Below are 13787 nucleotides of genomic sequence, written 5' to 3'. Positions count from 1 at the left end.
TTTGGAATTGTAACGGCTGAAATCAATAATAATAATAATATATCAATATTCAGATATTAACCTGAGGGCCACATTAAGTGATTGTGGGGGCCGCATGTGGCCCCCTGGCCTACATAATATTCATGTCATGTTCTTTTTGAAGAAGAAAAAAGGACCAACTAGAACCTCAAGCTCATATTGTTTACACAGTATCTACAAACATTTTACAGGAACTCGCATCTCAGATGTGATCAAATCACAAATAAATGCACCATAAACCAACCACATAAATATATCTAAACTATTTACACAATAAATCACTCATATATATTTTTTTACCATCCATGCCAGTGGTTCTCAACCTGTGGGTCGGGACCCCACATTATTTTGGCGGGGTCCTCAGAAGACAGTAATAGTAGTATAGCAACTTAAACGGCAGCATCCGTTGCAACGCGCGGTGAGCTTGTCGATATGCTATTTTCAGAGAAAGCTCTGCCCACTATAACAGAAAACAGAAAATACACTAGCATAGAGCCATGAGGGACTCCGGTTACAGTATGGGGCTTAAGTGGTTAAGATATTTTAATACCTCATGAGAGGAAAATGTTGTGAAAATACACTACAAGCTACAACACCTCGAAACACCTACAATATACAATTCCAAGACAGTGCTTGTCAGAGTGTGTGTAGGAAAGGGGGGGGGGGTCCTACATGTACGCAATGACCAAACCTTTAACATCAAACTTGTAAAAATGATAGGGTTGAAGTGGTTCAAGTGTATTGTGAGGCTTCATCAGCTACAGAAACCAATTCTCGGGTCACTGAAGTGCCTGCTTTAAGAATTCAATCAGGAGATGATGAGGAAAACCAAAGTCCATCTGAATCACCACAAACCCCTACAGAGAGAGAGAGAGAGAGAGAGAGGGGGAGAGGGAGAGGGAGAGGTGTAGAGAGAGTGAGTGAGTGAGTGTATGAGAGAGACAGAGAGAGAGAGAGAGTGAGAGAGACAGAGAGAGAGAGAGAGAGAGAGGTGTAGAGAGAGAGAGAGAGAGAGAGAGAGGTGTAGAGAGAGAGAGAGAGAGAGAGAGAGAGGTGTAGAGAGAGAGAGAGAGAGAGAGAGAGAGGGAGAGAGAGAGAGAGGGAGAGAGAGAGAGGTGTAGAGAGAGAGAGAGGTGTAGAGAGAGAGAGAGAGAGAGAGAGAGAGAGAGAGAGAGAGAGAGAGAGAGAGAGAGAGAGAGGTGTAGAGAGAGAGAGAGAGAGAGAGAGGTGTAGAGAGAGAGAGAGAGAGAGAGAGAGGTGTAGAGAGAGAGAGAGAGAGAGAGAGGTGTAGAGAGAGAGAGAGAGAGACAGAGAGAGAGAGAGAGAGAGAGAGAGGTGTAGAGAGAGTGAGTGAGTGTATGAGAGAGACAGAGAGAGAGAGAGAGGGAGAGGTGTAGCGAGAGTGAGTGAGTGTATGAGAGAGACAGAGAGAGAGAGAGAGAGTGAGAGAGACAGAGAGAGAGGCACAGAGACAGAGAGAGAGATGTTGAGAGAGAGAGATTCACTATTAGCATACATACAACAAATAAATAGAAATGACTTTAAAACAGCACTATGTATTTTGAATACATTTTAATGAATATGAATACATTTAAATTTTCTACAATCTGTATGGTAGACTGGTAGAGTAATACAATAATATTGTACAATCACCCCAATTGTACAAGTCATATTAATATGACTTGTACAATTGGGGTGATTGTATTTGGGTAGCATTGTAGCAAGCAGGCATGCAGCTCAATGGTAACAATGTCAGTGCAGGAAACCATTTTCAAATGCGGGGTAGAAGAGGAACGCTTGCGTGAGAGAGTATGAAGGTCTATCTATACTTACATCCTGATGAAGTACTTCTGGGTTATAGATATAGAGAGTATGAAGGTCTATCTATACTTACATCCCCATGAAGTACTTCTGGGTTATAGATATAGAGAGTATGAAGGTCTATCTATACTTACATCCCCATGAAGTACTTCTGGGTTATAGATATAGAGAGTATGAAGGTCTATCTATACTTACATCCTGATGAAGTACTTCTGGGTTATAGATATAGAGAGTATGAAGGTCTATCTATACTTACATCCCCATGAAGTACTTCTGGGTTATAGATATAGAGAGTATGAAGGTCTATCTATACTTACATCCCCATGAAGTACTTCTGGGTTATAGATATAGAGAGTATGAAGGTCTATCTATACTTACATCCCCATGAAGTACTTCTGGGTTATAGATATAGAGAGTATGAAGGTCTATCTATACTTACATCCTGATGAAGTACTTCTGGGTTATAGATATAGAGAGTATGAAGGTCTATCTATACTTACATCCCCATGAAGTACTTCTGGGTTATAGATATAGAGAGTATGAAGGTCTATCTATACTTACATCCCCATGAAGTACTTCTGGGTTATAGATATAGAGAGTATGAAGGTCTATCTATACTTACATCCTGATGAAGTACTTCTGGGTTATAGATATAGAGAGTATGAAGGTCTATCTATACTTACATCCTGATGAAGTACTTCTGGGTTATAGATATAGAGAGTATGAAGGTCTATCTATACTTACATCCCCATGAAGTACTTCTGGGTTATAGATATAGAGAGTATGAAGGTCTATCTATACTTACATCCCCATGAAGTACTTCTGGGTTATAGATATAGAGAGTATGAAGGTCTATCTATACTTACATCCCCATGAAGTACTTCTGGGTTATAGATATAGAGAGTATGAAGGTCTATCTATACTTACATCCTGATGAAGTACTTCTGGGTTATAGATATAGAGAGTATGAAGGTCTATCTATACTTACATCCTGATGAAGTACTTCTGGGTTATAGATATAGAGAGTATGAAGGTCTATCTATACTTACATCCCCATGAAGTACTTCTGGGTTATAGATATAGAGAGTATGAAGGTCTATCTATACTTACATCCTGATGAAGTACTTCTGGGTTATAGATATAGAGAGTATGAAGGTCTATCTATACTTACATCCTGATGAAGTACTTCTGGGTTATAGATATAGAGAGTATGAAGGTCTATCTATACTTACATCCTGATGAAGTACTTCTGGGTTATAGATATAGAGAGTATGAAGGTCTATCTATACTTACATCCCCATGAAGTACTTCTGGGTTATAGATATAGAGAGTATGAAGGTCTATCTATACTTACATCCCCATGAAGTACTTCTGGGTTATAGATATAGAGAGTATGAAGGTCTATCTATACTTACGTCCCCATGAAGTACTTCTGGGTTATAGATATAGAGAGTATGAAGGTCTATCTATACTTACATCCCCATGAAGTACTTCTGGGTTATAGATATAGAGAGTATGAAGGTCTATCTATACTTACATCCCCATGAAGTACTTCTGGGTTATAGATATAGAGAGTATGAAGGTCTATCTATACTTACATCCTGATGAAGTACTTCTGGGTTATAGATATAGAGAGTATGAAGGTCTATCTATACTTACGTCCCCATGAAGTACTTCTGGGTTATAGATATAGAGAGTATGAAGGTCTATCTATACTTACATCCCCATGAAGTACTTCTGGGTTATAGATATAGAGAGTATGAAGGTCTATCTATACTTACATCCCCATGAAGTACTTCTGGGTTATAGATATAGAGAGTATGAAGGTCTATCTATACTTACATCCCCATGAAGTACTTCTGGGTTATAGATATAGAGAGTATGAAGGTCTATCTATACTTACATCCCCATGAAGTACTTCTGGGTTATAGATATAGAGAGTATGAAGGTCTATCTATACTTACATCCTGATGAAGTACTTCTGGGTTATAGATATAGAGAGTATGAAGGTCTATCTATACTTACATCCTGATGAAGTACTTCTGGGTTATAGATATAGAGAGTATGAAGGTCTATCTATACTTACATCCCGATGAAGTACTTCTGGGTTATAGATATAGAGAGTATGAAGGTCTATCTATACTTACATCCCCATTAAGTACTTCTGGGTTATAGATATAGAGAGTATGAAGGTCTATCTATACTTACATCCTGATGAAGTACTTCTGGGTTATAGATATAGAGAGTATGAAGGTCTATCTATACTTACATCCTGATGAAGTACTTCTGGGTTATAGATATAGAGAGTATGAAGGTCTATCTATACTTACATCCTGATGAAGTACTTCTGGGTTATAGATATAGAGAGTATGAAGGTCTATCTATACTTACATCCCCATGAAGTACTTCTGGGTTATAGATATAGAGAGTATGAAGGTCTATCTATACTTACATCCCCATGAAGTACTTCTGGGTTATAGATATAGAGAGTATGAAGGTCTATCTATACTTACATCCCCATGAAGTACTTCTGGGTTATAGATATAGAGAGTATGAAGGTCTATCTATACTTACATCCTGATGAAGTACTTCTGGGTTATAGATATAGAGAGTATGAAGGTCTATCTATACTTACATCCTGATGAAGTACTTCTGGGTTATAGATATAGAGAGTATGAAGGTCTATCTATACTTACATCCTGATGAAGTACTTCTGGGTTATAGATATAGAGAGTATGAAGGTCTATCTATACTTACATCCCCATGAAGTACTTCTGGGTTATAGATATAGAGAGTATGAAGGTCTATCTATACTTACATCCCGATGAAGTACTTCTGGGTTATAGATATAGAGAGTATGAAGGTCTATCTATACTTACATCCCCATGAAGTACTTCTGGGTTATAGATATAGAGAGTATGAAGGTCTATCTATACTTACATCCTGATGAAGTACTTCTGGGTTATAGATATAGAGAGTATGAAGGTCTATCTATACTTACATCCTGATGAAGTACTTCTGGGTTATAGATATAGAGAGTATGAAGGTCTATCTATACTTACATCCTGATGAAGTACTTCTGGGTTATAGATATAGAGAGTATGAAGGTCTATCTATACTTACATCCCGATTAAGTACTTCTGGGTTATAGATATAGAGAGTATGAAGGTCTATCTATACTTACATCCTGATGAAGTACTTCTGGGTTATAGATATAGAGAGTATGAAGGTCTATCTATACTTACATCCCCATGAAGTACTTCTGGGTTATAGATATAGAGAGTATGAAGGTCTATCTATACTTACATCCCCATGAAGTACTTCTGGGTTATAGATATAGAGAGTATGAAGGTCTATCTATACTTACGTCCCCATGAAGTACTTCTGGGTTATAGATATAGAGAGTATGAAGGTCTATCTATACTTACATCCCCATGAAGTACTTCTGGGTTATAGATATAGAGAGTATGAAGGTCTATCTATACTTACATCCCCATGAAGTACTTCTGGGTTATAGATATAGAGAGTATGAAGGTCTATCTATACTTACATCCTGATGAAGTACTTCTGGGTTATAGATATAGAGAGTATGAAGGTCTATCTATACTTACGTCCCCATGAAGTACTTCTGGGTTATAGATATAGAGAGTATGAAGGTCTATCTATACTTACATCCCCATGAAGTACTTCTGGGTTATAGATATAGAGAGTATGAAGGTCTATCTATACTTACATCCCCATGAAGTACTTCTGGGTTATAGATATAGAGAGTATGAAGGTCTATCTATACTTACATCCCCATGAAGTACTTCTGGGTTATAGATATAGAGAGTATGAAGGTCTATCTATACTTACATCCCCATGAAGTACTTCTGGGTTATAGATATAGAGAGTATGAAGGTCTATCTATACTTACATCCTGATGAAGTACTTCTGGGTTATAGATATAGAGAGTATGAAGGTCTATCTATACTTACATCCTGATGAAGTACTTCTGGGTTATAGATATAGAGAGTATGAAGGTCTATCTATACTTACATCCCGATGAAGTACTTCTGGGTTATAGATATAGAGAGTATGAAGGTCTATCTATACTTACATCCCCATTAAGTACTTCTGGGTTATAGATATAGAGAGTATGAAGGTCTATCTATACTTACATCCTGATGAAGTACTTCTGGGTTATAGATATAGAGAGTATGAAGGTCTATCTATACTTACATCCTGATGAAGTACTTCTGGGTTATAGATATAGAGAGTATGAAGGTCTATCTATACTTACATCCTGATGAAGTACTTCTGGGTTATAGATATAGAGAGTATGAAGGTCTATCTATACTTACATCCTGATGAAGTACTTCTGGGTTATAGATATAGAGAGTATGAAGGTCTATCTATACTTACATCCTGATGAAGTACTTCTGGGTTATAGATATAGAGAGTATGAAGGTCTATCTATACTTACATCCCCATGAAGTACTTCTGGGTTATAGATATAGAGAGTATGAAGGTCTATCTATACTTACATCCTGATGAAGTACTTCTGGGTTATAGATATAGAGAGTATGAAGGTCTATCTATACTTACATCCTGATGAAGTACTTCTGGGTTATAGATATAGAGAGTATGAAGGTCTATCTATACTTACATCCTGATGAAGTACTTCTGGGTTATAGATATAGAGAGTATGAAGGTCTATCTATACTTACATCCTGATGAAGTACTTCTGGGTTATAGATATAGAGAGTATGAAGGTCTATCTATACTTACATCCCCATGAAGTACTTCTGGGTTATAGATATCAGAGAGTATGAAGGTCTATCTATACTTACATCCCCATGAAGTACTTCTGGGTTATAGATATAGAGAGTATGAAGGTCTATCTATACTTACATCCCCATGAAGTACTTCTGGGTTATAGATATCAGAGTATGAAGGTCTATCTATACTTACATCCTGATGAAGTACTTCTGGGTTATAGATATAGAGAGTATGAAGGTCTATCTATACTTACATCCCGATGAAGTACTTCTGGGTTATAGATATAGAGAGTATGAAGGTCTATCTATACTTACATCCCCATGAAGTACTTCTGGGTTATAGATATAGAGAGTATGAAGGTCTATCTATACTTACATCCCCATGAAGTACTTCTGGGTTATAGATATAGAGAGTATGAAGGTCTATCTATACTTACATCCCGATGAAGTACTTCTGGGTTATAGATATAGAGAGTATGAAGGTCTATCTATACTTACATCCCGATGAAGTACTTCTGGGTTATAGATATAGAGAGTATGAAGGTCTATCTATACTTACATCCCCATGAAGTACTTCTGGGTTATAGATATCAAATAGGTTGGTTCCCTGTTGGTCCAACAGTCTGGTCAGCTCTGGACCCAGCACTAGAAAAGACCAGAACGTTGCTGTCGGTGAGAAAGCTCATCTCCATATTTCTTTTTATGTTTTTCATAAATTAATGCCATAGGCTACATCATACAAGAGTGTTGTACAAAAGTAGTGAAAATAGCTGATCTGCAAGCTCACAATGTGGAGTATGTATCGTGTGCTGAACTAGTATAGGTCGGCTATTTTCACATTTAAAAAAAATGTTTTTAGAATAATAATAAAATTTAAAAAAAAACGAGTTGGACATAGAACATTTCTACCTGACAGCAACTATACATACCAGTAGCATACACCAACAGGGGCATGAGAGAGATAGGCTACGTAAAACACAATATGAGATGAGATGAGATTCAATTTATTGTCAATGTACAGTACAAGTACAGTACAGCGAAAGGTATTTTCGCATCTCACCAAAGTGCAAACAACAAGTGTAAAATCACACCCGTGTGAACTGAGTGGTGCAACTCCCCTCTCCCCCCCCTCTCTCTCTCTCTCTCTCTCTCTCTCTCTCTCTCTCTCTCTCTCTCTCTCTCTCTCTCTCTCTCTCTCTCATTAGCAGGCATCAGCCGGGGCGCCTGATGGAGGGGAAAGGAACTGGTCGGAATAACGCGTTCCTTTCACGCGCTACGTCCGGCCAGGGAAATTCCCCCCTGTCAGGTGAAAAGAAGCGGCTTGGACTCCTCATGCATAGAAGGAGGCATGAGGTCAGTCCGCTGCCCCCCCAGGTTGGCAGAGGAAGTGTAGCGCCCAGGATTACATTAGATAATTGGCACTGGGTGAAAAAACTGGGTTGCAAAATCGAGGGATAAAATTAAAAATGTAACTAGCAGGCAACAGTGCAACACTATCTCTCTCTCTCTGTTTCTGGCACAACAGCGCCACTTTTGCCCCTACTGGTACTCTAAACATCGGGACATAGTCACATAGGTTAGGACATAGCTGTTCCTTGGAGTGGTTGCACCACTCAAAAAGTGATACAAGACCACAACATCTGATTTTCTGGGGTAAGTATAGCTATTCAAACTCCCTTGTACTCCCTTGTACTGTACCTTACAAACAACATGTGTTGTTTTTATGTGTCAGTGTCTTACCAGATAGGACTTTAGGAATGCCTATCGTCTTCACAGCATCTCTTATGTACTCATTGTACTGCTGCTGAGTCTCACCCAACTACAGGGAACAAGAGTGGAAAAAGGTGAGGATGTTTGATAAAGGATGAGTGAGAATGAGAGAATAGGTGATTTAGGCTGTATGGTTAACTTTGGTCGAGTGTGACTGTGAAATTTCAATGAAACGGTTCACATCAATTAAGAAAAAGAGGAATACACCATCTCACCTGTTGGCTGTCTGATGACAGGTTTGTATCAATCCATATTCTAGGAAGGAAAGAGGAAAGAATAATAAACTAATGCACCAGGTACAGCACATGCAAATGATCTGTCAAGATGGATATAATTGCTGTAGAGATTTTTATCAAATAATACACCATAGTTTAACCTGTGATAGTGATGCAATTTTACAGAATATAAAAAAAAAGGAAGATAATGCATTGGTAACTACTTTTGGAAATGACAAATCAATCATGGATAGAATAATAGGATGCCTTTATTGGCATTGCACACTACACTGAACCCCTTGAAGAAAAGATGAATATGATATTGCACTAGCTGTATTCATGAGTTCATCAGTATAGTATTGCCCTAAGCCAGAATATTATTGCTCATATTATTGCATATTCAAAAGATATTATTGCACACCCTCAAAATTATGTATCAGAGTTCAGTCAATAGTCTGGAAGTGTGGGTGTTAATACTCCTACAGCGCCCTCAAGTGGTCATCAGACTGAAAGGCATGGGTGAGACGTGTCCTTGATGACTGATGATGATGATGGCTGAGTGTGTTTCTTGGTTATTTTCTGGTTATGTCCCTTGATACACATGAGATGGTAAAAATGCTATTTTCACTATTTACGCGCAACAACACCATCACATAATGTATAAAAGAGGGCTTAAGTGATACACGTATTAGATCGACACCACTCATCCTACTATAAATGTGCCACGTCTCTGTCTGTCTGTGTGTGTGTGTGTGTGTGTGTGTACGGTTGTAATGCACGTAACTCGAGAACCGTTTGACCCACCGACTTCACATTCGACACACGCGTTGCACACCCCCACAGTGCCAGGTATCGAGTCGGTCGGACCCACGGTTCTCCAGAACCACCACAAAAGGCTCCGGTCAGGCTCTGCCAGTGGGCCTAATGAGGCCAACTCCTTTCACCTGGGCCAGGCTCTGCCAGTGGGCCTAATGAGGCCAACTCCTTTCACCTGGGCCAGGCTCTGCCAGTGGGCCTAATGAGGCCAACTCCTTTCACCTGTGCAATTTCCAGCCTCTGCCTCAGCCAATTGACTCTCAACCAATCAGGCTCTGCCAGTGGGCCGAATTGATTGCCAAGTACACTTTTCAGTTTGCAGTCTTCACACACATACACAGATCTCCATGTGGGCTGACAGTTAAAATGGGTGCTATGACAACGTATATCATTAGGTTCCCAAGTTGTATCGTTCCCAAGTAGGCCGGTGGCCGCCTGCGACAGGCACGTACAGGTCTAGTAATGATAATGCTTAATTAACTATTAAGCATTAGGCAAAACTATTAGTATATATACTACTGTATATCTGTGCAGCATGAGAAGGTTTTATTTGCAGTACTACATTTCTTAGCTGATTTGATCTTGTCTTGATTTCTTTTGGAATGCTCAATATGACTCTATGATCTCTATTCTTCAATTTATGTCTGTGAACCTAAAAGGCACATAGAATGAGAAGAGTGTCTTACTCTGTGGTGTTACCATGAAGAAAGACCTTCTTGTCGACATAGGAAACTGTCACCGCAACCTCCAGCTCCTAGACGAGCAGGAAATGCAAAGATACATCAGTTACACACATAAATAAAACACATCACATACATTATGGCCATTTAAATCTCTACTAAGAGAATGTAAACTTAATATGCTATATAAGTAGTACGACAGTGTTGTTCGCTGAAAAGTCGGACAGCGATTATTTCATATTCCAAATAAATTATGCAGATTGAGGGTGGCAATAAGCCCAGAGGTTAAAAAAGGAGTTCTAATTCAGCATGAACACTGCTGTCTGACCGTTTGAAAGAAGAGTGTTGGTGTGGTGCTGTCATTTCCACAGAAGAGCTCTCCAGAGGCCTGTGCCCAGACACTCGTACCCAGAGCAGAAGACTTTAGATGGGGAACTGATGAACTCCACACCCTTAGCTTTGAAGAGCCTGGATCCATCAGACACTGACACACACACACACACACACACACACACACACACACACACACACGCATATACAGTACACATTCAGTTAATATAACCCCAACCCATACTGTGTGTGCGTGCGTGCGTGCTGGAATCGACTTTCCATTTTACCTGACTCATGAATTCAGGAATGTAATTCCTGTGATGTGATTTGTCTGGAAAAGTCTCGAAAAGTTCCTGAAATGATATAAATCAACATAAAGTGAACTTCACATCGAAACAAACCCTAAAAGGCATAGAAAGACAAGCAAAGCATTACTTTGCAAAGCATTTGTAAAGTACAGCAAAGCATTACTTTGCTGTACTTTATGATTACAAATAATATAATACGGTATGGTATCTGACACAAAGCAGTGGCTAATCTGATTTGTGACAACATTTAGTTGCCAGAAGGTTAAAACTGAACACCATGGTTGAAAGAGACTTGACCCATGTTCAAACTATTTTATATTAAACAATCTGCTTGTGTCAAATAATAAATGAAGCAACATCAAGACAAATATGGAAAATATAAAACTTGACATTCCTGTCCTAAATGCTGTGGCAGCATTTCATAACCACATGAAATCTAACGTCCACATTCTGGACATGTCATAATAATAGGCAAACATTAGACAAAAATAGCAGATCTACAAGCTCAGTCTATGTGTCAAAGTGTCCCTGAGCAAGACACTGAAAACAACTAAAAGGGGACAAAATAATTATTAAAGTATATTGGTTGAACGACTTAAAGCATTATTTGTTCGGGGTGCCCCAGAGCTCTATACTAGGTCCACTAGTATTTTCCTCGACACCAGGTCTCTTTCCCCCGAAATAGCCAATCTACAAGCTCACAACGTGTCGTGTTGCAATGTGTTGTGAGATTATACTGTACTGTATTTGCTATTTTCGTGGAACATTTCAGAATAGGGAATGCTATGTAGTTACGTGGTAAAGTGCTGCTCCTGAGACGGTGAGATGGAAGCGACCATCTTGGTGTGCAGCAGTAATCATGGGGTTCAAAACCTGATCTGAGGTAAAAACACAGGTTCGAGTTTAGGTTACTGAGCAGATACTCACATTCTATTTGTATGCATCTCTGCACAAATCACCTCATGATTTTAGATGGTTGCGAACGCAGTGAGCATTTACTATGAGACCCAGCAGATCATGTCTGTCTGTCTGTCTGTCTGTCTGTCTGTCACACACACACACACACCTTAACTTAAAAAAAACTTAACTTAAAAAAACTTAACTTAAAACAAACTTAACTTAAAAAAAAAACTTCAAAAGAAAAAACTTAACTTAAAAAAACGTAACTTAAAAAAACTTAAAAAGAAAAAACTTTAAAAAAAACTTAACTTAAATCTTCAAAAAACCAAAAAAAAGAGAACTTAAAAAAAACCTTAAAATAGTACGTAATTTATTCTAATTGTTGTTATTGCAATTTACGAGCAGCGTTCGCTTCCCGCGTTCGCGCGTCTTACTTGTAGTAAGCTATATAAGTAAAAGTAGGCATTTTTGCTTGAGGAAGACCAGTTTGGTTGAAATGTCGGTAACATTCCTTAATCTTGATTTCCGCTACTTCATTCTGTGGTATAAACCAAGTTTTATTTACATATTGTTACTATAAGTAAAAGTGGCCGACAGACAGCAAACCAAGCCTTAATTACGAGTAAAAGTGAGAGACAGACAGTCAGTAAACCAAGGACCTCGAAATTTAAAAATAATCGTCTAAATCCTCCAGTTTTCTGAAATAAATATTTTCACGATTTTTCAAAAATAGCAGACCTACAAGCTCATAGCGCGCCACCGAGTGGCGCGCTATGAGCTTGTAGATCTGCTATTTTTCAATAGCTAAAGTATAACATAATGTTTAAAACACCAAAAGTGTGACTGTTAAAATCAAGAGAAAGCATTATAGAATCAAAAAGCAGCGCTTGAACAGCGACTCTTATCTGAGCCTTGACTTGAACTCTTGTTAGCGTACAAACAGAGAGTACAATTTAAACAATCAAATGTTCTGACTAGTGATTACTAACCAGACAACCAGAAGTACAGCATCTTGTGTTCTGTCAGCTGACTAGGATGAAACACTGACTCATTGATGACGGCAGAAAGATTGTTGTACTTGGTCAAACCCTGAAGGATTGGGGTTGTAGGGCAGAAAGAACGATCACAAAGAGAGGTCAAGTCAGCTCACTTTCTCCCAGAAAGTGGCTTAGTAAGTGGTTTTCAACTATTTCTAGATTAAATAAATAAATAATAATTAAAAAAGAAACGTGTGAGTTGCGACCCACCTATCTGACCACTTAACACGTCAACACTTAACATGTCAGCTGATAGGATGGGTGGGTCTAAAACACTTTTTTTTGCTGCGTGCATGTTCAGCAGGGACAACATTACTAAAACATTAAATCATTTGACATATTGTGTGTTTAGGAATCAGTGCTAGTGTGTTGGGCGGCTTCATGCTGTCTCACAAATCGCACATTTAGGACTTGGTCATGGAAACATTTTCAGTGACATTTTACTTTGCTTTAATCCGCACACACGCACGCACGCACGCACGCACGCACGCACGCACACACAGAACACATGAACAGTACCTTGTGTAATGACTCTATATAATTAGCAGTAATGACAGGAGCACTTGTTACTCCAATATCCACACTGATGTTACCGTCAGTCAGGAACTGTTCTGTAAACACACATGCACACACACACACACACACACACACACACACACACACACACACACACACACGCACACACACACACATCAGTGTACATGTACTATCATCACACACATCATCACATACTTTTCACGCATGCACGCTAGGGCTTTAAAGGAGCATTCAGTGATTTGAGTGATTTGGAAAACCACCCAGTCCGCCCCGGTAACAAAATGTGCACATGCACGCTCTACAGTGGGGGGAAGTGCAACAGGCCAACAGCATGTGCACCCACCCGCCCCCACTCGATCATGATTGGAGGAAGGCCCCTCTCATCCTGATTGGATGAAGGCTTTGCCACCCGCCACCAAAACTGAAACTAGGGTTTTTTTACCCCAGGGGCTCACTGGGGACAGGGAGGAACTCCTTATATGGTCAGCACACTCTATAGTAGGGAGGATTATCCAGAAAAAAAGAAAAAATAAGTGATATTTAGATTAAGTCAAATCACTGAATATACCTTTAAGCAACTAGTCAACTATTCAAC

The 13787-nt window shown here is 39.0% G+C and overlaps 1 protein-coding gene across 1 annotated transcript in view; it reads right to left on the bottom strand.

Moving 5' to 3' along the window:
• Positions 1 to 202: 202 nt before the first annotated feature.
• Positions 203 to 13787, bottom strand: part of cetp (cholesteryl ester transfer protein, plasma) — a gene marked incomplete at its 5' end in the record, with an annotated part of 17197 nt that continues 3612 nt past the window's right edge. The window contains 10 exons of the mRNA XM_079501284.1: positions 203 to 875; positions 7159 to 7244; positions 8340 to 8418; positions 8585 to 8624; positions 10087 to 10154; positions 10409 to 10564; positions 10698 to 10763; positions 11514 to 11596; positions 12608 to 12707; positions 13175 to 13266. Coding sequence (XP_079357410.1) covers positions 798 to 875; positions 7159 to 7244; positions 8340 to 8418; positions 8585 to 8624; positions 10087 to 10154; positions 10409 to 10564; positions 10698 to 10763; positions 11514 to 11596; positions 12608 to 12707; positions 13175 to 13266 — 848 coding nt within the window. The 3' untranslated portion in view covers positions 203 to 797. The remainder of the gene's footprint in view (positions 876 to 7158; positions 7245 to 8339; positions 8419 to 8584; positions 8625 to 10086; positions 10155 to 10408; positions 10565 to 10697; positions 10764 to 11513; positions 11597 to 12607; positions 12708 to 13174; positions 13267 to 13787) is intronic.

Source organism: Electrona antarctica (genome assembly GCF_951216825.1).
Source record: "Electrona antarctica genome assembly, chromosome: 5".
NCBI lineage: Eukaryota > Metazoa > Chordata > Actinopteri > Myctophiformes > Myctophidae > Electrona > Electrona antarctica.
This window is presented reverse-complemented; position numbering and strand designations above follow the sequence as displayed.